Source organism: Sciurus vulgaris (assembly GCF_902686455.1).
Source record: "Sciurus vulgaris genome assembly, chromosome: 7".
NCBI lineage: Eukaryota > Metazoa > Chordata > Mammalia > Rodentia > Sciuridae > Sciurus > Sciurus vulgaris.
This window is the reverse complement of record NC_136467.1, coordinates 108,479,759-108,505,221: the sequence shown is the minus strand read 5'-3', so window position 1 is coordinate 108,505,221 and position 25,463 is coordinate 108,479,759. Positions and strand designations below refer to the sequence as shown.

Below are 25,463 nucleotides of genomic sequence, written 5' to 3'. Positions count from 1 at the left end.
TAAAGGAGATCTAAAGACTAATACTTTATTTTATAATAACATTTAATTCTTTGAAATTTTATACAAAATGGATTTTGATCATATAGCATTTGAACTCTTATTGCGAATACTAAACATGCAAAAGGAATTAAGAATAGGAATATTCAAGTAAAAATGTAACATTACTAATGTGACCTATTAAAATACAAAAGCACTACCCAAAATAATAATACTGCTTTATATACAAGCATTTCTTTGATTTTTATTATATAGATTTCTTGTATACATTGTTGTTTCATTGGCTTCAATTTTATAATCATAGGGATTGAAGGAATTGTATCAATTGTATCTACATTAAGAGATTGACATGACTAACAAGTATTGATTTCTATGTAACCTACTTCTTTGGGAAAAATTCAAGAATATACATTGATTATCACTCTGTACCTACTCACTGGCAAAAGCATACTGGGTTCTGGATAGAATCCATTGACCATCTGTTTCATGAGCCACATCTCTTCAATTAAGCAATCATTTCAATATGAAGAGGCATCTTCAGACATTTTTACATTGGCTATATGGGAATTAGCATCTGTCCACTCCGGTCTGTACTCTCTTCAGATGCTACCTTTTTCTTTATTTAACCTTGACTCTGTATAATAGGAAAAGAAGCTGGAGCACAGCAATGGTATTAGACTTCAGGTTCCAGCGGGTTGTGATCCTGGAAGTGGCTGTCATGTTCTCTCTCTATAGGTACCTTTAAAGAAAACAAGATTGGGGCAGTTAGTAGTTTCTTTCACTAAGCCTGACAGAAGTTAGTATTTGAAACAATGGTATTTTCTTAATTATTATCTAAAGTTAGAACTGGGAATAATCTGGAGTTGAGGAAAAAAGTTAAAGAACAAAACCATTTATCTCATCCATCTTGATTCCACTTCCTCTTTCCCAAACCTCCTCTCTCCCTGGAAGTCCTACCTGACTTGAACTTTGCAAGAAAAAGTAGAACAAATGTCAATGGAGTAAAGAGGTAGAAAGTTGATGATAGAAAGAAGCTGGTTTTGTTATTATAGGACTCATCGATGTGTACTTGCTGAGTCTTCAATCTTACACATTTTATTTGCTTCTGTCTACTTTTACATTTTTATTAATATCTCACACTGTTGCTCAGGACTCATTTCTTTTTATAGGTAGCTCTTTTTAATCGTTATCAGAAGAGTGAAAGGACATTAGCAACTAAATTTTGTCTTTTCTTCATTTGGTTTCTGCTTTGGAAAAAAACCATAAATTCTGATTTTTATCTGGCTGGATGTACAGTCTCTATTTTTGTCTAAATGGAGATAGAAACCATTTTCATTTACATCTCAGGCATGTTTGCTTAAGGTGAGCAAAACTTACTAGTAGAGTTATCATTTACATTCTTTTTGTTTTGATTTTTATTTTTTGATACTGAGGATTGAACCTAGGGGCACTAACCACTGAGATATATCCCCACTTCTTTTATTTTCTTATTTCCAGACATGGTCTCACTAAGTTGTTGAGAGTCTTGCTAAATTGCTGAGACTGGCCTTGAATTTCTATCCTCCTGCCTCAACCTCCTGAGTTGCTGGAATTATAGGTGTGCACCACAGTTCCCAGCTATACTTTTGTTTAGGATTCTGTACAGTACCTCCCAATAAACAGAGTCATCATAGCAATTCTGGTCAGATGGCTGTTCCCAGATAGGTATCTTTAGAATTAAACCTGTGAGGATAGAGGGAAAATAAGTCATACTGTGATGCTGAAGAGAAAATAGTAATTAAAACACTGTTATAAAATCACCCCCTTAAACTGACATAATTACTTTACAGTCAGAAGATAAGAATATTCCAAATTTGCCATTTGACTTGCTTATTAATCAGCTATTATCCTGAGACCATAGGGTAAAGGGAAGTGACTTTTTTACTGACCTGTAAGAAGACCTCCAACAACTGCTGTTCCAATGGAAGAACCCAGGGCCGCTGCCTGCATGGCTATGGTAGACCTAAGAAGACAAAAGAATTTTGTTTCTCTTGGACACCATCCAATGAATCTCACCTACTGAAAGTGTGGGTTTCTGCCATCTTCAGGACAGAGACCAGCATTACACACTAGCAAATGTACAATCATTTGTTACAATATTTTTCTTTCATATTTTTAATTTCTTTGAGACTTTGGAGCAGTGGAAGAAAATTCTTAAATAAATTTAAGAACCATCTTTCGATCTTTTGGTGTTATCTCTAGAAATGATAAGAAGACCTTCCTTGGAAAGGGTTTAGCACTCTGAAAACCTGATCCCTGATTTGATTCATTCAATAAATATTTATTAAGTACTAGCTCTGTGTCAGCTTCTTTTTTTAAACAACGATTCATGTATAAAACAAAATCTACTATTTCTTCATCACACGTATAAACATTCATTGCAAAATTAGAAAATCTAGTAAAAGGCTATAGAAAGTTAATTTTAGTATATGTGTTAGAACTCATTGAAGATACTTAAGCTAATGCTGTGATTTTAGAAGTAGTTACCTTAACATAAAATTTGTAAAAAAAAATACCTCATAATTTTGGGAGCAGAAGAATGTGATAAAAGGTGATTGAAATGCTCCAGGGTGTTACATGAGTGACAAAGGAATTAGGAATGTGGGTGTCTCCTGGGCCTCTCTCATAGAAGCAATTAATATAGTTGTTGAAAGATGAAATGAGTGATTGCAGGAAAACAAACAACTGGGAAATGAGAGCTAATTGGTGTTTCAGCTTCATGATCCAAGGGAAAGAAGGCACTACACTCAGATTTCTTTTTTGTTTTTGTTTGAAAGTTTTAAAATTTTTCTTCTACATAAGAAAATTGTACAAATAACAAGATATCATTCTAAATATTAGTAACCACAAATAAATAAAAAGGAAGGGAAGAAGTTTAATATTCCTCAAAACCTATCAAAATAAAAATATAGAGAATTAAAAAAAAAAAAAAAACAAAAACAAAACCAATCAGGCCAGGCACAGTGGCACATACCTGTAATCCCAGCGGCTTGGGAAGCTGAGATCAGGAGGATCACAAGTTCAAAGCCGGCCTCAGCAATTTAGCAAGGCCCTAAGCAACTTAGTGAAATCCTATTTCAAAATGAAAAATAAAAAGGGCTGGGGATGTGGCTCAGTGGTTAAGTGCCCCTGGCTTCAATCTCCAGTGCCAAAAATAGATAAATAAATAAATAAGTAAATAAATAAATAAATAAATAAATAAATAAAAATACAATCAGGTTATAGCACTGATTTCCCCATTACATGTCTGAAGTATTCTTTCATTGCAGTAAATGTAGAACTGGACCATAATTTGAATTGCTACAGCATATGACTGAATAAAGGTACTATGATTATAGTTCCATAGGTTGATATTTAGGCTCCTCCCCGCATTTCATATTTTTAAAAATGTTGTAAGAACACAACCTTCTCCAAATACAATTTCAAACTTGTCCAATTATTTCCCTAAAATAAAGCCTATTTTAGAAATGCTATTATCAGTTTTTTACATATATATATTTCTTATGGCTTTTTTCAAAATTAAAAAAATTATTGTATAGTTTCTATCCGCACTTTTCTTCTTCGACCACCATTCGATATTATTATTCGTTTATTTTTTTATCAACTTGATGTGTGAAAAACTGGTAACTTGTTTTAATTTGCATTCCTCTGATCACTACTGTGGTTGGATATTTAAAACAAATTATTTGATTTCCTTCTTTCTAATTTATGTGCTAATTTTATAGGAATTTACTAAGATCATTTACAGAGTTAAAATATATTTTTGATGAAAATTATTTTCTTATCAAATAGATATGGAAACCACTGAGTTAAGGAAAATTAATAACATTGTTAGAGTCAGGCTGCCATCATCTGCAAAAATATCCCTTAAAAATATTTACTTCCCTTTGTTCTAGGTGTACCAAAACCCGATTTGAATTTCAACATTCCAAATGGACACATGAGTGTGTCTTGTCTCTCAGATGAGTTATTTTATTTTAAGTGTGAATTTTAGCCAGGTACCCCAGCTCTCGAGGCTTGCTCTCTTCAGTTCCCTTGCCATTACCCACCCTTCTCCGTGAATAAATGGAGAAGCTATTACTAAACCTGTATATGCAAAGCCTAAACCTTTAACCATGAGAGTAACACAAGGTTTGGCCACCCAGTGAGGCCTAGCTCTCAAGAGCTGGATAGACTTGTTTTATTACATCTGTGTTACTGGTCTGGGCATGATGCTCAAGAATTCCCAATCACGAGGCACCTCTTAATGTTGTTACACAGTGTGTACACATTATAGCACTTAGGAGTTGAGTTCATTGGCACATGCTTTTATCATTGATTTGCAAGAAAACATTTTCGTGTTCATTCTCAACAGCTTGTTAGGTCTTGGAGAGAACTGAAAAGAAAGAGTGGCTATTTCTGGGGTTGTCTTCCAAATTTCAAAAGAGGTTAAAAAAGACCATGTAGACGAAAGTGGTCAACTATATGTTTGAATTTGGAAGCTCATTTTCTACTCAGAAGAAAATGTGATTAAATGAGTTTTTCAGAAAGTTATTGCTAGTCTCAACAGGGTTAAATTTTAATTTGCTAATATTAAAGAGCTTTTTCTTTATAAATTATGCAACTCTAACCAGTGGCTATCCCGAGACATTTCTAGATATACATTCACTTTTTCTTCATGCTTCAACTGGCTTTTATTTTTCTATTTTTAATTTAATTTAATTTAATTTTATTTTTTGGTACTAGGGATTGAACTCAGGGACACTTAACCACTGAGCCACATTTCCAACCCTATTTTACATTTTATTTAGAGACAGGGTCTCACTGAGTTGCTTCGGGCCTTGCTAAGTTGGTAAGTCTGACTTTGAACTCGAGATTCTTCTGCCTCAGTCTCTGGAGTCACTGGGATTACAAGTGTGTGTGACCCCATTCAGCAAAACTGGCTTTTAAGACTGAGCATTCTGCTTCTTTACTTACTCTCTGAGTGATCATATCAAATTGTTTCAATCTTGTTGCTTAAAAGTGACAGTGATAGCCTTTGGTATCACTTCCATTCTGGGCTTGACTGCTGTTTTCCTTCTGGCCATTTACATAAACATTTATGGTCCCTTTGGGAAGAATCTATGTCCCTTAGAGCTAGAAGGGATTTTAGAGAACAAATAGTACAGTCTTCTCATTTTACAGAGGAGGAAATGGGGAACCAGAGAGGTTGAGCAACATGTTAAATGTCACATAACTAGTTGGTAACTGTGTTGGGGCCACACGCTAGTCTTCCTGATTTGCTAGATCCAACATGAAGCTAACTCATTCTTCATTTTGTAGATTTCCTGGAAGTGACTGTTTCAACTCACCTCATATGCCCCTCCTCTATTTTGGTGGGACCAGGAAAAATAGTAAGCCTACTGTGATCTAATTATGATCATTGAATTGCCTTGTCTGTCTGGAGACAGTTGTTTAAAGTAGAGAAATTTAAACAAACATCATTAAATAAAAAAAAAAAGGGCATTAATAATTTGTTAGGTTGCATCTTTCAATACAATTCTGTCTTCTCAGTTCTGTCCCTTTGACTGCAGTAGAGAGACTACTCACACATTTTGGCCTGAAATACTAAAACCAACCAACCAACCAACCAACCAACCAACCAACCAACCAACTAAACAACCAAACCAACCAACCAAACCAAAACCCCCCAAACAACCTTGTTTCCCCATATAGAATATCTCAAAGAATTAGAGAAAACAAGATAGTACCAGGAAAAGGACAAGCCATTCTTTGACTCACTGTTTAGACTTTCCCATGACTATGACCACGATGCTTGCGAGGCCTCCTATCACACCAGGTAAGCCGTGCAGATTGTGCACCCCGCATGTATCATGGATCCTCAATTTAGCAGCAAAAAATGGCTAAGATCATAAAAAAGGAAGGTTTATTATTTTGTTATATATATTAAATATAAAATAACCATACAGAAGAAAGATTTTATAAATTGATTTTTACTTTGTATCTTTAAGACACAAGGTATAATGTTATGGAATACATATAAACAGTAGAAAGCTTACCATAGTGAAGTGAATTAACATCTCCTTAGTTATCCCCTTTTTTTGTGGCATGAGAACTAAAAACCACTTATTTACCATGAATTTCATATTCGGCACACTTTTACATCTGTATCCCTCCTGTTGTACATTAGGTTTCTAGAGTTGTTTATCCTATATACCTGCTACTTTGTATTCTCTGACCTACATCTTTCCAATTTCCTCTCCCACCTCAGAAATAGAAAATTTATCTATGACTTGGTTCTCTTTCCATATCTGAAATCCACCAATGTCAAATATTTGAGTATATTGGTGGCAAAACTACCATTTCCGTCTTTAGTGGATGGGTTGGAATGGGAGTGATTTCAGGTCCTACTCCTCTCACTTTCCGATGACGTACTAAAAGAATACAGAGCCCTTAGTTACACAAAATAAACAGCAACATCAACAACAAAGTCTTCAGTGGAACTTCCCTGGAGGAAAGTCACACACAAGCACCTGATATTAAATTTATACTAAATTACAAGAAACTGATGTCAGAAGTTACTCCAGTTACTGCACAGAAGTCAAGGAAAAATAGAACTTCTGGACACCTGAAATAGGGGTGGGTATTTCTGAAAAGGTGATGACTCTCTTCCAAGCAAGGAAAGGTACTTATGAAAGGAGACTTAGGATCTTTCTTCTGCGGTTGGGATGAGAAAAGATAATGGTGCATATTCAAGGTTTGACTTAGAACATCTGCCATAAATCTGCCATACTTACAGTCAGGAACTTGTATCCAAGCACGGAGACAACTCCTGCAGTGCTCCCAATGATCATAGCCACAAAGGGACCAATATCCATGTCTGCACAGGTGCCTACAGCAACTCCTCCTGCGAGGGTGGCATTCTGAATGTGCACCTGTGTGGAGAATCATGAGTGAGGGAGCAGAATGAGGGAGGGTTCAGAAGGACAGCAGAAATGTGACGTTCAGTGGCTCACAGGCAGTTTTCAATTGCAAGGGACATTGATAATATAAAATTTTAAATATTAATTGCTCTCAATGTGTAAAATATTAAAACAGAAACCATAAAAATAACATGATTCATGTTAAAAATAAAAGGAGTAGCTGCAGATTTTTCTTTCAAACCTTTGACATTTGATTTTTCCAGAGTCTTTCGGTAGTAGATGGGATCAGTGGTGGGAGGGATGTGGGAAAACCCAAAGAATTTGTAGTGGAGGATAGGGTTTATAGAGCAAATATTCTAGCACTGTTTTGCCTATTTATGCAGATTTTGGAAAACATTTGTGTCTGTCTCAATCCAAAAGGGGGCTATGCAATGTGCCAATATTCAAACATTTGATATTCAATGTAGAAACATGGACATGTACACATTACATAGGAAAGACAACAGCTTTTGCAAGTAACACTATACTGAGAACATTTGGGGATGCAGAGAGGAATCAGTTTCTCCTTACCAGAATCCCTCCCAAGCCACAATTTAGTTGTTTGACTGAGGAAGAGAGGTTATCTGTACATTTATTTATTTGGTACTGGGAATTAAATCCAGGGATGCCTAACCACTGAGCCACATCCCCAGTCCTTATTATTTATTTATTTTTAAATTTTGAGGCAGGGTCTCACTAAGTTGCTGAGGGTGGCCTTGAACTTATGATCCTCCTGCCTCAGCCTCCCAAGTTAGGGGGTTTTGTTTGTTTGGTGGTACTGGGGATTGAACTCAGGAATTTACCCATACAACTGCCACTGAGCTCTATCCCCAGACTTATCTGTACTTTTTACAGTGAGTTGTAAATATGCGATTTTTTCTTATCATTGTTTCTAATTGCTTAGTTTATAGAGAATTGAAGTACACGTCCTCGCTCATGCTTTAAAAAATAAAATTATAATACCTTTTTTTCCTCCCTGAGGCTAATGGAAAGTGGGGTGGTCAATCTGAGGGTTTCTCCTTTACTACTTAGGCAATAAGGTAGACCACCCATAGGCAGATAGGTTAAGTGCCTTGGAGCAAGGAAAGAGGGAATGAGACCATGACATCCAGTAAAGAGACATGGGGTTTGGGGAACACCCTGTCACTGTTGCTGACAACTTCAATCACAACAGCTCTTCCTTAGTTACTCCTACCCCTACTCCTAGTGATGGCCAACCACAAAATCTTCTCTAAGCATTTCCTGTTGTACCAACAAACCCTCACCCTCACTCTTATGCTAATAAAGTCTTGAAAAACTGCTCTCCCCAGGTTTATTGAAGAAAACAAAATAGAGTTCATTAGCCCCTTTCTGGGTCCTATATCCCATCAGTCAACAATAGGGACAAAAACTAGATGGTGGATGCCTGTCTTGGGATCCCTCCCATCTTTGGGCTCTGCTTTCTTTCTATTACTCTAATAAATCCCATTACTTTGCTTTCACCTTTGTATCTGTGGATCGTATTCTTCATATTCGTGAGACAACAAACCCATCTGATATCCATGCTTCCTGTTAGACAACTTTTTCTCTAGCTCACAGGCAAGAAGCTCAAGATACCAGCTAGCATGCATTTTAAACAGTATGTTATGTTGGACTAGTTTTAGACATGTTAAAGTTGCACAAATACTTCAGGGAGTTTCCTTATATACCTCCCTCATCTTCCCCCATGTTAACATTTTACATAACTACAGAAAAATGAAATTAGCACTGAGTCAATAATTTAAAATCCTATTTGATTTTCACTTTTATTCCCACTGTCCTTTTTCTTTTCCATAATCCTATTTACGATCCCACAATGCATTTAGTAGTTATTTCTCTGAGAGTAATATGTACAGTTGAGAAAATTAAATCAACATATACCATCTTATTCTTTTTTTTCCTTCTCTGATGGGTCTTGTATTTGAGGAAGATCTTCTAAGAACTTGGGAACAGTAAGGTCTACTATTAAAGAAGTATACCTTAAAGCTTTGATTTTTATACTTTGATTATATAGACTGTAATTCTCTTGAGAGCACTTTAATTTGTCAGTGTACACATTTGATGAAGGAATGAACAAATATTATCATTTTTTTCAAAACATGCTCCAAGGTCTGCAGTTTTGTGGTTTGTCCTGGTAGCTGAGCAGTAAGGCAGGAATGGCCGACTTACTGGGGCAGCTGTTAGTGTCACTAAGTGAAATTTCCCCTGGGGTTGACATGGCACTCACCATATTGAGCTTGCCTCGGTGCGTGACAAGGCTGGAAAACGCGTAGGCTGTGAGCACACAGGCAGCAAGAGAGAGGTAAGTGTGGATAGCGGCCCTATTCTGTTTGTTTCCAGGTTCCGCAATGGCTGAATTAAAGCTGGGCCAAAATATCCATAGGAAAAGAGTCCCTGCAAATCATAAGAAGAAAAGAGTATTAGTTCTGAAGGGGGAAGACCATGAAAAGGAGGCAGTTTGCTCAGGTCACCGACTTTGTTTCTAATTTTAGACTTGATGATCTACATTTAGGAGAAAGGAGGAGCATTGAGCCAGCATAAACAGGGTGGTCGGCAAAGGAGGTTCCTTTTTAAGCATCTTCACAACCACATTGAAGTAACTTCCCTGCGTGCCTCACCAAAGAGATGAAAATCAGCCAAGGTCATCTCCACTCACCAATCATTGCAAACAAGTCCGAGTAGTACACAGACTCTTCGTTCTTATGCCTCTTTCTCAGACCAGATCGATATAAAATGCCTGCTACAGCCAAGCCAAAGTAGGCTCCAAAGGCGTGGATTGTCATTGATGCCCCAATATCAGAAGCCTGAGGGGAAAAAATGGCATATACGTAAATAGAGGTGAAACCAAGCTCATTACAGAAAGAATGTCAATGAAAGAACTGATTCACTAGTTATATAATAAAGAAATAGAGTGGGGGGGGGGAGAGAGAGAGACTAATTTGAAGGGTCATGTTTTAGTTGCCTCTTGAGACATGAGTGTAACCCGGTTTTCTGCATTTCCTGTCTCTAGAGGAAAGCAGAGTGCCACGGCTCCTTGGTTGTTCCACACTGATTCAGACAGTAGAAAGATACAAATTTAAGATTTTCAAATTGGTTTGGAGGTGAGGTAAAAATATTGTCCTGGTTGTGTCCATCTTCGGACATGGACAGATCTAGTTCCCTTGAAGATCCACACTAGGCTGAAATGAGTCTGGGCATCCTCATAGCACCTCTGAACTTTCTGGCAATCTTCAGTCTCCCAACAACACTTGGTCCCCTCCTAGTTGGGAAACCTTGCTGAGCTTCACCTTGTGGTTTCAGGAGAGTGGGTGGCAGCAATTAATCCCGCTTGGACTTTACAAACACCATGTGAGTCTGTGTCTCTCTTTAAAAGCCCACATTAATTTTGGCAAAAGAAACTGTTCTGTTTCTTCTTCTGGAGCTATCAAATCTCTGTAGAGTCTTTGATTAATCCAATTTTCTTACCTTTGTGTCTTCATTTGTACCAGCCAGCACCTTTCCTTTTGCTTTTTAATATTTTATTTTTTTGGGTCCCAGGGATTGAACTCAGGGACACTCAACCACTGAGCCACGTCCCCAGCTCTATTCTGTATTTTTTATTTAAGAGACATCATCTCACTGAGTTGCTCAAGTCCTCGCCAGTGCTGTGTGCTCGATCCATCAGTTTCAGCTTCCTGAGTTACTGGGATTACAGGCATGCGCCACAGTGCCCATGATCCCTTTGCTTTAATTAGAGGTTTCCCTTTGATTTCTTAATACCAGTTCAAGGCTCTATGCTTGCTGTTACCTTGGTTTACACTTCTCCCTATTAGTTACTTGGGAAACCCCTGCATACCCTTCAAGTCCAGCTTAACTGTCACTTACTTAGAGAAGACGCTCCTTGATTCTACAATCTAAATTAAATACTTTCTTATGTAGCCCTCACTACTCCCATTACTTATTTCTTGTGCCTGTAGCAGGTGGGATGGATGTAATTATTTGTTTGATTTTTGTCTCCCCCTCTAGATTGTAAGCTCTGTCAAGATAGGAACCTTAACTATTTTGTTTCTCAGTGAATCACCAATACCTGGAAAGTTCAAATATTTCCAATTGTATTAAATGTTGATTAGATGTAGAAACAAAATAACAAAATACTGGAGAGTACCTTGGAATACTCTGTTTATGATCCTTGGGGGAATCAATGAAATTTTCACGGAGAGAAAAATTTGACCTAGACCTTAGCAACAGCCTGTAAAGGATTTTTATAGGGTAATTTTCCTACTAGTTGGAATATGAACAGGAGTTAATCATTTGATAAGCAATACAGTGTAATAAAAAGAGTTGTGGAGTTAGAAAAAGGTGGGTTTCAATCCAGACTCAGGCAAATATTTTAGCATCTGTGGTCATCAGCTTTTTTTTGTGTTTTTATTTTATTTTATTATTTTTTTGTACCAGTGATTGAACTCAGGGGCATTCTGCCACTGAGCCATATGCCCAACCCTATTTTGTATTTTATTTACAGACAGGGTCTCACTGAGTTGCTTAGTGTTTTGCTTTTGCTGAGGCTGGCTTTGAACTCATGATCCTCCTGCCTCAGCCTCCTGAGCTGCTGGAATTATAGACATGTGCCACCATGCTCATCTTGGTCACAGTTTTATTGTGTATAAATAGTCACAACAATTATACTGCCTTACAGTGTTGTGAAGATGGGATGAGATGGTGTATAGAAACTCTTGTTTACAACACCACTCAGTAAGCCATGGTTATTGTCACTGCTGTGCTGTCACCCGTCATCGAGATTTACCCTAGCTTGGAAAGGCCACCCAGTACTTGTGGAGGCCAGAGCTCTTGGCTAGAGCCAGCAAAGTATAAACACCTTAATCCTTACCTGAAATATCTCACCAACCAGATATTCATTGCCAGCAAAGGCAGCAATTTCTAAAATTGTCATGACCAGCATTTGGATGGGACTTGTTTTTCCTAGGACAGCTCCAAAAGAAATCAAAACTGTGGCCGTACTGAAGTCTGCATTTATCATACTGAGGGGAAACAAAGAATAAATGAAAAGTAACGCATTCAAAATGTGAGTCCTAAGGTGAAACCACAGCACCACCCAGGTGGGGCACAGCCCCTCTCCCTCGGGCTTCATCCTGCATTCCGCCCAGGCCCACCCTTACCTCTCCACGTCCCCCCACCTCCTTTCATCCATATACTATTCAGTTGCTCTCACCTTTCTTTGTTTTAACTCACTTTGTCCTTTATCTCATTTAGAGTTTTACTTTAGTTTTGTTGATCCGAAAACAGAATTATTTCCTAGAGCAATTATTTAGGATCCCACAACAAGAATATATAATTCCATTTAAAAAATAATCTTCAAAAAGTCTAATGGCAGATTTTTGGTACTTATAGCCGAGATGAAAGGAACAATTATTTTATGAATGGGGATTTCTCATTCCCATAGGCTTTTAAGTCAGAGAGTTTACAGACAAGAATGGATGATCCAGTTCAGTAGAGCAAGGCACTGATGTGGACCCTTAGATTTCAATAATCTTCTGTTGCTTAAGGAGACAATTTACTAGATAATTCAGAGCCACAGTGGCAATGGAGAAAGCAGAGAAACAACTGATTTGAAAAATAAAGGATGATCTTACTCTTCTTTGGTTGCTAGAATAAAATACCATGTTAGTGGGTAGCTTATAAGCAACAGAAATTTATTGTTCATAATTCTGGAGGCTTAGAAGAGCAAGATCAAGAGTATATGCTGTCAGATTCAGTGTCTGGTGAAGACTTGCTTTCTGGTTCATAGATGTTACTTCCAGCTGTGTCCTCACAAGATGGAAGGGGAGAAGAGTTCCTCTTGGGTTTCTTTTATAATGGCACCTAACTTTTATGGAAGTTCTACCCTTCTGACCCAATCAATCACCTTCCACAGACCCCACCTCCTACTATCACTTTAGGGGTTAAGATTTCATCAGATGAATTTGGTGGGGAGGAGGCAAATACATTCAGATCATAGCAAAGATGCTTACCTTTTGATTCCAATCTGAATTTTCTGTCCACGGCTGTGCAGGATCCCCTGTACAATAATGCCCCATTGGAGGCCCAAAGCAGCAACAAATAGGTTGATACCCACACTGCTGAAGCCGTATTTTTTCAGGAAGGTCATGAGGAAGCCAAATCCAACAAATATCATCACATGCACATCTTGGAATACTGAAAAAGAGCAGAGGACAGTCTGCATGAGGGGAGCACAAAGAACGCGTTGTATCATAGTGGTAGCAATTTATTAAATCCACCTTTGCACAAAACATTGCAAGAGGAGAGCATCAACTGGGTAGCAAAAGTCTGATTCCAAAGCCAGCTTGGCTACTTACCAGTTACAAAACCTTGGCAAGTTATGCGCAACTTGAGTTTTTTCATAGAAAACTGCATACTATAATACCAGTGTGATTTTCATCCTCTCCCTAAAGATTTTCCAGGATGTGTGTGTGTGTGTGTGTGTGTGTGTGTGTGTGTGTGTGATTTTTTACCCAAGGAAAGCTTTCCAAAGCACACTGTGAATATTACACCCTTTAGAAAGACTTTCCCAATACTCCCAGAAAAAATTATATTTTTGTCATTTACACAGTTTCTGTATTTATCTCAGTTTTATTATTTGTCAAGATATATTTATCTTGCATACATCACACTGTAACAGTTAACCATTCTATGAGGCATTTATCTCCTGCACTAGATTGTAACCCTCTTTTTTTTAAAAATGTTTTTATTGGGAGCATTATAATTATGCACAATTGAACCATTATGTACAATTACAATTCACCAATAAAAATATGAAAAATAAAAATAAAAAGTGGGATTCATTATGCCTTATTTTGATGTTCACATAATATAACTTGATCAATCTCATTCCCCAGTAGCTTCCCATTCCCTCCCTACCTCCCTCTTCCTGATCCACTTGCTCTACTTTACTGATCTTCCATTATTATTATCATTTTATGATTTTGATTAGTGCATTACAGTTAAATATATAAGTGGGATTCACTGTGGTATATTTGTACTCAGACAGAGCATAATTTGGTAGATTTCATTTCCAGTACTTGCCCATATCCTCTCCTCCTCCCTCTTTCAATCCCCTTCCTCTACAGATCTTTCTTCTATTTTTGTGTCATGCCTTTTTGTTTTCTTTTTCTCTCTAGCTTTTGCACATGAGAGAACATAGTCAATACTTGCCTTTCTGAGTCTGATTTAATTCACTTAGTATGATGTTCTTCAAATTTTTTTTTTAAGTACTCGAGTTTGAACCCAGGAGTATTCTCCACCACTAAACTATAGCCCCAGCACTTTTTCTCTTTGTTACTGTGAGACAGGGTCTTGTTAAATTGCCCAGGCTGACCTTGAACCTGTGATCCTCTTGCATCAGCCTCCTGAGTGGCTGGGATTACAGATGTGGGATTATACATCTGGCTTATATTGCGAGTTTCTCAATTGAAGGGATTAGGATGCATTCATCATTTTCTGCCCTGAATTTAGGAGGATACCTTGCATATAATAGAAGCAGCAATAAATGTCTGGTGGATGAATGAATAAATAAAGGAATATCCGTCTATCAAATGGGCATAATAGTACCAACCCTGGAAATCTCACCAGATCATTATTTGATCCAATTAAAAAATGTTGTAATAGAAATTTACAAACCTTTATAAAACCATGAGGTTATAAACAAACAAAAGTTATGCCCTATTGAGGAAAAAACACTTGACTTGGTGTCTGGGACCATGGGCTTAGGTTCCTCTATTCTATCTCAGGATTATGTGACCTTGAGTAGTATCTATTGTTAACGAGTTTCAGTGTTTCATCTACAAACCTTATAACATAAGTGGGATGACCTATGTGGAAGCATTTGCATACTGTAAATTCGATACAAATGAAACACAAGGTCAAATGTGGTATAGTGAAACACAGGCTATTCCCTCAAGGAAAGTAGAGTTCAGTTGGCTGAAACATGTATTTGGATAGACAAAACTGATATTTTTGTGCTGACCTTGCCACTGAAAATGGTTGACTACTGGCAATTCCTGTGGTTCAATCTAGTAGATACACAAAAATTATTAAATTGTAAGCAAGTGTGAAATTATAGGGAGAAAATGAAACATTTTAAAGTGTTGAATTGGTGTTAATTATTGTACGTGGAGGTGTAAGTGGAAGTGACAGCAGGAAAGACTGTATAGAACATATGTACCAGAGGAAACTGAGATTAGAGGTCAATCAGTTTCACAAAAGGTGGAGTCAGGATTTGAATTCAGGTCTGATTCCAGGTCTGATTTGTCCATTAATCAAGCATGGTGGAAGTATTCAGATAACCAAGATCAGCCTGATCTCCCAAGCAGGCAGTCACGTTCCTACCCATTGGTTCCTCTTCTGTTCCACCACAGGCTCAGAAGTAGCATTTCTGAGGGTGGGAGACCATGGTACCCCAGTCAGGCTAGCCTCTGTATTGAATGAAAGCTGATATACCTCTTCAGAATCAAAGGACATATACCTCCAGATGACAGCACTAAACTTTGAATTCTTTCTGAAAAATGTTCTTATTTTGCTCATGATCACAGCCCTTCCCCAGAGTGGTCTGTGCCATTTAATGACTGAGTCACATGAACATTCCCTTATCTCAGGAGAAAACCACCTGAAGATGGGTAATCCCAGCCTCAGAGCCTCCTGTGGGAAGAGCTGAGGCCTTCTGCCCAAACCCTTCTTCAACAGTGTTAATCATTATGGCATTGACCCTCATCCCATACTTACCTAGGGAACCCCAGAGCTGGGATTGCACCTGGGCTGCTGACAGGCAACTGTCAACTAACACCAGCCCGTGAAATATAGTTGGCCATATATATTCATTTCTCTTTACAAATGGCCTCCATTTAACTTTTATATGTAACTATGTGATTTATATAATAGACTAAGTTGGAGGGCGATTTAGAGACTCTTATTAACTGTGATTTTACTAAACCTTTCTGGGACTCCATTTCTTCTCTTCTAAGGAAGATTTGGATTAGATGATATCCAAAGTGTGATGTAATATTTATTTAATGTAATTTTCAGATTAGGACTCTAAGGCCCAGAGAAGTTAGGAGAGTTGCTTGTAATGACAAGACTAGAATAAAATAAGAATCCTATAAAAATAAGGATTTAGTTTTGTGCTTCGAGGTTCTGCCACTACCTGCTTATTTCCCTGTTATTGTCATTACACAAAGTTATTTTCCTAAAGGTTCTTTTCTTATTTCTTAATCTCATTCCCTTTGTAATATACTGATTTTAAAGTATGCAGTAACCAACTAATTTTAAAATCGTTTTAATCTAATTTTGCACTGTGTTACACCGGGAGAAGTTAAAAAGGGCTGCTTCTTTTTCCTTTGATGGAAAACTTGACATCGTCCATAGGGGAGGGAGATTTCTGTATTAACTGTGTGCCAATGTGTTGTTTTTGTCCTCTTCCCCCATCTGATGCTTGTTACTGCTCTTTACCACAAGAGGGCATTCAAACCTCATCTATTATTTGTATTATCATTTACCCCTGCTTTAAGAATTTGTGAGCCAACGGAGAAGAGGCCAAAGTGTAGTTTGGTGCTAGTTTCGGCCACTAAAAGAATAAACTATATACTTTGTAGAGGAAGAAGGATTTTGTTAGGGATTTGCACATTGATAAGATTTTCCAAAAAGTTTTAAAGATTTTCAGGACTTTCCTAAATTATTTATTCTCGATGGAGGATAGTTTCAGCACCTAGAGTACACTTAGCAGAATCTGGAGATGTCTGTGGTTGTTATGATGTGAGGGGCTGGGTGGGATGGGACAGTCAGAGTCCTGAGCCCAGAGACTAGGAATGCAATGGCCAGGACAGTCCCTCTCAACAAGGAGCTCTTAGGTTCAAAATGCTAATAGTGTCACTGTTGAGAAACCTTCATCTAAGTCATATCACGCTTTTAAAAGGATTCAGAGTGGTATGCAACTTTGCTTTCCTTTAAACATTATAGACTGAAGGAGAAAACGCTGCCTCAATGTCCCTAGACTCTGCCTGGTACACGGCATGTTTCACACTGTTTTGAACCAGGATAGTAGGGATGTGGGTCCAGTTTTCTCTTGCTCCCTTCTCCCCACTTGTTGGTCCAGAGTCCGCAATCCCATATTGTTTTTATTTTAAACGCTTTCCTGATAATTGCAAATAGAAAAAGGAGATACTGCAACATACAAAAGTAGAGGAATTTTAAGGTATTTAAGTCCTATAGTGTCCTTAGACTTCTCCTTCCCTGACTGAGATAAGATTGTGTCCTTCACATTTTAAGGAAGTGTCACACTCATTAAGAGCACCATGTTAGCACTATGATAAATAATAATTCTATACTCCATTTGAATTTTCAATACTCTATGTGACCTTGGATAAGCAATGGATCTCCCTGAATCCTCATTTGTAAAATGAATCTCACTTTATATGTCTCCAAGAGGACCTGGACTTTATCGCTTCATGTCTCCAGTACTGGGTACATGCTAAATAAATACAGAATAAGCATGTACAACTCAGGTGAATACAGAATACTTAGTTTTTATGTTTAGTATTGTTATATATTAAGAAGACTATCATATTCAGGATCAGTCTTAAGGGAGGCCACAATATTTAGCCATACACACACACACACACACATACACACACACACACACACACACACACACAATACATACACACATATAAGTGATAATTTAAGCTCACTGTGGTTTATCTTGGGTATCCTCAGCAATTGCTTGGAACTGTACAGTTTGTTCAAAATCAGGAAATGAGATCATTCATCTTGTTGTTGCATTGAGTAAACTCATTATCCCACAAAGAATATCTTCTTGCCCTTTGAAAGTCAATGGATGTGTGTGGGGTCCAGAATTTACTCTGATCAATCTACTGGGGACAATACATATATGTAGATAGAGTGCCTAAATTCCAACCTGGTAAACAACACTGCCCATATGATGTAGTGGTTAAAGCAACCAGGGCTGAAATTCAACTAGACTCTTTATATTACTAACCATCTGAACGGGAGCAAACTGCTTAATCTCTTTAAACCCAAACTTCATCAAAGGTGTTTCTTTTTAATATGTATACTACCGGTTCTTTTGAGGACTAGAAAAAAGCCATTAAACTTCATTATAATTAAGCTTAATTTTAATTACTGACTTTATCATAAATTAAAATGTATGCTACTTTGCTACTACAAAGGATTTGAATTTAAGGTTGGACACCATACCTGCCAGGACCCAGCTATCTTCATCATCATCATCAACAACACTCGACATTAGTGAAGTTTAATTCACTTTGCTATTTTTTCTATTTTACTTCCACATATATCTTGTAATAAGATGTTGGGCAAGCCCTAGATAATTCCACATGTTTAAAACACACGTTCTAATCCTCTATCACCCCAAACAAGCACAATGAAATGCAGCTCTCCTTTCCCTCTGCTTCAGATACATGCCCGCTGCACACGTTGTCCCCTTCACCCATGCCTAGCATCTCCATCTGTGGAAGTTTCTAGGCACCTTCCTGCATATCACTCTTCTTGCATTTAATTTGTCTATGTCTGTTTTGTTGCTTTGTGTTTATTCAAACAGACCATAGAAGGAGCATATCCAGAGAGACACTTTTCAGGGAAAAGTGAATGCAAGTCTGCAGGTAGGAATCATCAAGTAGTTTGTGCAAAAATCCCAGCACTTGGAGCTTTTCAGGAAATACCTCAGCTATCCCTGAATAAAGGGATCACAGGTGAGGGCCACTGGAAATTCCTCTAAATGAGACCACAGGCTTTTATTCAGAAAATGTGTTTGTAGGACTACTGGTGAAAATCGCAAAGCTTCTTTCTAATTAGAGACTTTCCTGTTTCTTTTCTCTCTCTCTCTCTTTTTAAATGGCTCAGGGAGGGGAAGATAAGTTTGCTGTACGTGTAGGAGTTTGGCCTTAGTGAATTCAGTCTTTTGAACCCGGGGGATTGTGTTCTGAACTCATCTTTTCTTTTTTTAAAGAGATGTTTTTATTGGCACATTATAATTGTACACAAGAGTGGGATTCATTGTGACCTATGCATGCAATAATTTGGTTAATTTTATTCCTCAGTACTTTTTTCTCCTCTTCTTCCCCCTTTTCCTTCTTTAATACTCTACTGATCTCCCTTTTATATATTTTTTAAATTGATGTGCTATAATTAAACATAACAGTGGGATTCATTGTGATATATTTGTATATGAACATAGCATAACTTGGTGGATTTCACTCCTCAGCATTTCCCCTGTCCCTTTCCTCCCTTCTTGTTGATCCCCTTCCTCTACTCTGCTGTTTTATTTTCTAATTTTATGAGATCCCTTCCTCTTATTTCCTTTTTCCTCTCTAACTTCCACATTTGAGAGAAAATAGGACCCTTGACTTTCTGAGCCTGGCTTATTTCACATATACTTGATATATTTTTTTCCATTCCTCTTTTGATGGACACCTAGGATTGTTCTTTACCTGGCGATTGTGAACTGGGCTGCTGTATACATGAGTATGCATGTATTGCTATAGAATGCTATTATAATTCTTTTGGATAAGTACCAAGGAGTGGTATAGCAGGGTCACATGGTAGTACCATTCCTACCCTTTTGAAGACTCTCCATACTAATTTCTGTAGTGGTTGCTCTAATTTGCATTCTACAAAAAATGTACAAGTTGAACTCATCTTTACTAAGAGAGTAGTGTCCTTAGAGTAATATCTTCCCTTCCCCCTCATATTTCAAATATTTAAAAGAGACAATACAATGAAAACTTACACACACTATTGGCCTACATTTTTCAGTTATGAATATTTCCTTCTCCTCTCCTCTCTGTACACACACACACACACACACACACACACACACCTAAACCATTTAAAAGTAATATTTTGTGATATTTTGTCCCAAACCACTTTAGCATGAATCTCCTAAGTGAAAGTACATCATTCTAAAAAACCACAGTATCATCACCATATCGAAAGAAATGCAAGACTGATTTGTAAATATTATACTGATATATAAAATACCCTTTTATGTAGATGGACACTATATCTTTATTTAATTAATTTATTTTTATGTGGTGCTTAGGATTGAACCCAGTGCCTCACACATGCTAGGCCAAGAGCTCTGTTACTGAGCCACAACTCCAGTCCCTACAATATTCTTTTTTTTTTTTGCAGTGCTGGGGATCGAACCCAGGGCCTTGTCCTTGCAAGGCAAGCACTCTACCAACTGAGCTATCTCCCTGGGGAGATATAAAAGAATATTTATAATATTCTTATAAATAATAATTTTTGAATTAATTATCGTCTACAACAAAATTGCTCTTTTGCAGAATTTTTTGCTTTGTTATCCACTCATGTTCTCTGTGTTGTCTCTGTATATCACGTGTCTTTCGACTCCCATATTCATGATGATTCTAAGATGTCATTTGCTTTATTCACTGTGTCGATATGTCCACATCTGGTGGAAAACGATGGTGTATAAAACTTCTTTTGCTTTGGCGGATATGAAAAAAGCAACACCAAAGTAAATACTGGTCATGCTAGTCTCCGCAACACACTTGCAAGGAAAATAGAAGTCGATTTTACTTAAGAATTCCTTGATGAAGAAGTAAAAAAATCCCTAATTTTATTAACTACTAACCCTCTCATACATGTCTTCTTAGTCGTCTATGTGAATCAGTCTAGTGAAATGCAAATGCATATACAGCACTTTTGAAATCAATGGTATCATAGAAAAAAGGCCCTTTATGCTTGTTTGAGTTGTTCACTGAATGAATATGTTTTTCTTTTTATTGGCTCTTTTTTAGTTATACAAAACATGAGGATTCACTTTAACATAACTATAAAAGCATGAAATATAATTTGCTCTGATTTGGTCCCCAATTCTTCCCCTTTCCCTCCTCTTTTCTCTCCCCTCCCCCGTTCCCCTTCCTTTCTACTCTATGGATCTTTCAGATATTTACTGTAAGGTTTTTTTTTTTTTTTTTTTAAGTTAGTGTCTTTGGATATACATTCCATGACTATGATTCACTGTGGTATATTCATATAGGTACACAGGAAAGTTAGGTCAGATTCACTTCTCTGTTCTTTCCTTGTCTCATCCCTCTTCCTTCTCCCTCAACCCTCAAACCCCTTCCTCTACTCCACTGATCTTGCTTCTTTTTTGATAGAATTCCCCTTCCCCTTTTCCCTTTCTTGTACTAGCTTTTGCATATCAGGGAAATTATTTGACCTTTGACTTTCTAAGTCTGTCTTATTTCACTTAGGATGATAGTCTCCAGTTCTACCCATTTACCAGCAAATACCATAATGACATTCTTCTTTATGACTGAGTAATACTCCTTGTGTATATATACCACATTTTCTTTATCCATTCATCTGCTGAAGGGCACCCAGGTTGGTTCCATAGCTTGGCTATTGTGAATTGTACTGTTGAATGAGAATCTTTCTAAGGAATTCGATTGTTACTTGAAAGAAAGACTGACATATAAATTAAATAAGCCAAACTCAGAAAGATGAGAGTTGTATGTTTCTCTCATAAGTGGAAGCTAGAAAGGAAAAATGAAATAAAAGGTGGGGGATCCCACAAAAATTGAAAGAAGATCTGTAGAGGAAAAGGAACAGGGGAAGGAGGAGAGGTGGAGAAGGGAAAATACTAAGAACCAATACTGACCAAATTATACTTTTATACTGTCTGCATGTATGAATAGTAACCACAAGATCCACTATTATGTATAATTATAATGCACCAATAAAGTATGGAAAAATGGCTTCAGATTTGGTTATCTGGCAGTTTTTTTTTTTTTTTTTTTTTTTTTTACAAAATGGATGAAGTGAAGCTGTCAAATCATTTAAAAGAATTGACAGTATTTGTTGCCATGAAATTGTTTGAGTTTTTATAATATTAGAATTTCAGAAAATTTGTCACTACAAGTTTATCAAGTTCCTGTTATTTACTTCTTAATACTTTTCTTGTGAGATTGTTGCTGATATTAACAAGAACTTTTTTGAGGGACATTTTGTAATGCAATGTGTTAACTTGTGGAAGATCTGCATCTCAGTGAGTCAATATGTTTCAAGTCAATGATGAATAATATACAAAATTACCCATTAAAAATGAAAGAATATACCAAAGGATTTTAGTATAACAGGAGTATGAAAAGATCATTGGTATGATTTTAATGTCCCTTAGATACCAATGACCCAAAATTTGTGTAGTTTCTAATAGGATGTAAAGGATCTTCAAAGGGCCTTTTCTTTCAGCTCAAGTTTTCTCTTATTTGTCTGTTTGTTAGCAAAGATTAACTCAAGCTTCAGTCCTTGTCAAATTCTTTGACTCGACAGAATTATCAACACTTTTGTAGAGAGATGGAAGTCAAAAAAAATCAAAGCTAGTTTCTCAAATGAATATCTCAGAGGTCATTCGTGACATGAAGCATGATATTCAGATTATAACACATTTCCATGGGATGTGTGCTACCCAAGGGTTGTATAACACTGTTCCTTTTCTACTATTCAAAGAAGCATAGAAGAATATAAGTGGGATTGTGGAGAACAAAATGACATCCACTTTTAACTCAAGCAAAATATTAGTTACCATACCTATTTGTGAAAAACTGCAAACTTTCACCAACCTGTGGCTGAGGATTCCTCCATTACACTGGACTTCTTAAGCAGTAAATGGAGCTCTCTATATATTTGAATCCCTGCACTTGGCACACTGCATGGCACTAGGTAGGCACCCAAAATGTTTGTTGATTTGACTTGAACCTTGTTTTCTTTTTTTAAATTGAATATTGTTTTCTAATAATGAAAATTAACAATTTGCTCTCCAATGACTTATGCTGTTACATAAACTTTGTATAATTGTTTTGAATGTAGGAAAAATATATGTTGAACCACAATCATGCAGTTTCTCAGACTATACTGTAAACTATGTTAGACAGGGATAGTGTGTGTAGCTGAACCGAAATATTAGAATAATCTAGAATTTTAGGTCTTGGGAGTACTCTTACCACAAAGAGTATTGTGTACAGTCTAGAAAATGAGCAGCATTTTGAATGGATGGAGGCTGCCTTGTGTAAAATTTTACTTTGTGGCATCTTACTACCATCTAAATGTGTACATCTACATATTTAAATGTACATACAAATATATCTTTGCTCATTTGAGTATCATTCCAGATGCAGGAGAGAAAATTTAATTAATTGCACACAATAATATTAGGGCTTACATCTCTCACATAATCCTGGATGAAAAAGGTTGAAAGGACATCTCTTGTCCTGATGCATTAATTTTCCTAATCCTGGTTCCCATTTAGAGCCAGGGCATTTTATTACTCTTCAATCCTATGTATGTGTGACACGCACACGCCTTTTCCCACTGGAATCTATATTTCATGAGGGTGTGGGTTTTGCCCATTTTGTCTGTTTTAGTCATTGCCTAGGGTCTAAAGTCTTGAAAATTCTTGACAAGAAGTAGGAGTCTAATAACCATTTTCTTAACAATTTATAAAATGAAGGAATTTATATATTTCCTACAAGTAGGAAATAGATCATTGATATATAAACATTATATATATTTGATATATAAACATTGTGCATTTGAAGTGTACTATGTACATTTTGATGTGTATATACTTTGTGAAATGATTATCATAATCAAGCTAGTCAACATATCCATGACCTCTACATAGTTACCACTGCAAGTATGTATATGTGTGTATGGTGAGAAGTTTGGAGATTTATTCTCTTAGCAAATTACAAGCACACAATACAGTATCCATTATCATCAACATGCTGCATGACAGATCTTGAGAAATTCTTCATCTATTGCTAGGCTATTTTTAGTAACTTCCCTCTAACTTGGTTTTTATTTCAAATTCTGAATTGAAATTTTACTAGGAGCTTTGACACTGAAACTTAGAAAGTTTAGCTTGTGCAATGGAAATTAAGGTCTTAATGTAATTTTATTTGAATAACAATCTTAGATCATATTTTTGGCATATTATTACATTTTATTTTCATGTTTTTACTTATATCTGTTGTAGACAGTGAAGTCTTACAATGAAGACATTGTATTTCTTTTATCTCTGAATAAATTTGCTAGAGCACATGTTTGGTACTTAAAATATTTATTCAATGAATAAATGAATGAATAAATAAAATGCATCCAAGCATACAGAGTTGAACCTAATTCTGATTTTTTTCTATTGATTTTGAACCTGAAAATTATAAAGTTTATTTAGTCAAGAACCCTCTTATTTACACAGTGTAAGGAAAATTAGACTTGGAGTCTGAGTCCTAACTTTGCTCTTAACTTTCCATTTTGTATTTTTGCTAAGTCACTCTAGGTCCTAATTTCTACATGGGACTATTCTCCATTGTATTAACTCCTTCAGAAAAAACATAGTTTTTAAAAAGCTTAGACATACACTATAAACTATAATAAGCTCTGCTACTATTTTAAATAATTAAAAAACTAAATTACCTGAGCTTTATTAAAAAAAAAAAATCGTATATGTAATAATGACTATCATCTCCCTTCCTGGTCAGCAAGATAATGAATATGTCTGGCTCATAATAAGCACTGAGCGAAGGGTAGCTATCATTGTTAACTGTTTCATAGCCTGCCCTTCCACACTTGAAACCCAATTTATCCTTTCCCTTAGTCACCATTTCCAGGGAAGGATTCTGCTTTTATAACATGTCAGGTGCTCACAATTTTCTTTTCATCTTGAAGGAACAAACTACCTTCCTTTCAGAACATTATAAAACCTGGAGTATCCCCTTCAACTGAACTCCAGTAACTTCCTCTGTCATCCTAAACACCACTTCTCACATCTGAGGACTCTGCCTGGAGTCCAGAATTCCTTTTCTATCACTCTATTTTGTTTCCATTCCCTCTCTTTGGTGTTGTTGTTGGGGGAGTTAATATTTTTATGATTTGTGGAAATAGTGACCAATTCAAGGGACAAAGAAGGTCATTTAGTAGTAGTAGGTAGGTAGGCAACACAACAAACTGATCAATTATTTTAATTTTCAGTTTCTTGTTTTGACATTTGATTAGGCACAGATTCTATCCAAACATCTTAACCATGGAGAGAAGATCAGATGCTCCAGAAGAAATGTATAATACCCTCAGCACTTGCAACTGTCACATAATTTTACAAGGTCAAGAGCTAACAGTATTACAGTATTCAAAGATCTCATATTCTGAGAACTCAAAGAACCCCCAAACAAATAATACGAAGTAAATTGCCTACTCACGAGGATATAACTGGAGGAATCTCTCTGATTTTGGTAGCTTGGTGGCATTGGTCTGCTTGATCACAATCGGATCCATCTCATACTCTACAAATAATGCAAATAAAACAATCATAGTAACCTCCAGGCCTAAGGCCATAAGAGGGAAACTGAACTTCAT

General features: G+C 36.7%; 1 protein-coding gene across 1 annotated transcript; it reads right to left on the bottom strand.

The window, feature by feature from the left end:
* On the bottom strand, nucleotides 1-25,463 carry RHAG (Rh associated glycoprotein; the record flags this gene model as incomplete). The annotated part of the gene is made up of 10 exons (XM_079147343.1): nucleotides 1-736; nucleotides 1,646-1,719; nucleotides 1,926-1,999; nucleotides 5,797-5,918; nucleotides 6,813-6,950; nucleotides 9,223-9,389; nucleotides 9,652-9,799; nucleotides 11,863-12,013; nucleotides 13,004-13,187; nucleotides 25,307-25,463. 10 exons carry the CDS (start codon nucleotides 25,461-25,463, stop codon nucleotides 671-673), a joined length of 1,281 nt encoding a protein of 426 aa, XP_079003469.1. The 3' UTR covers nucleotides 1-670.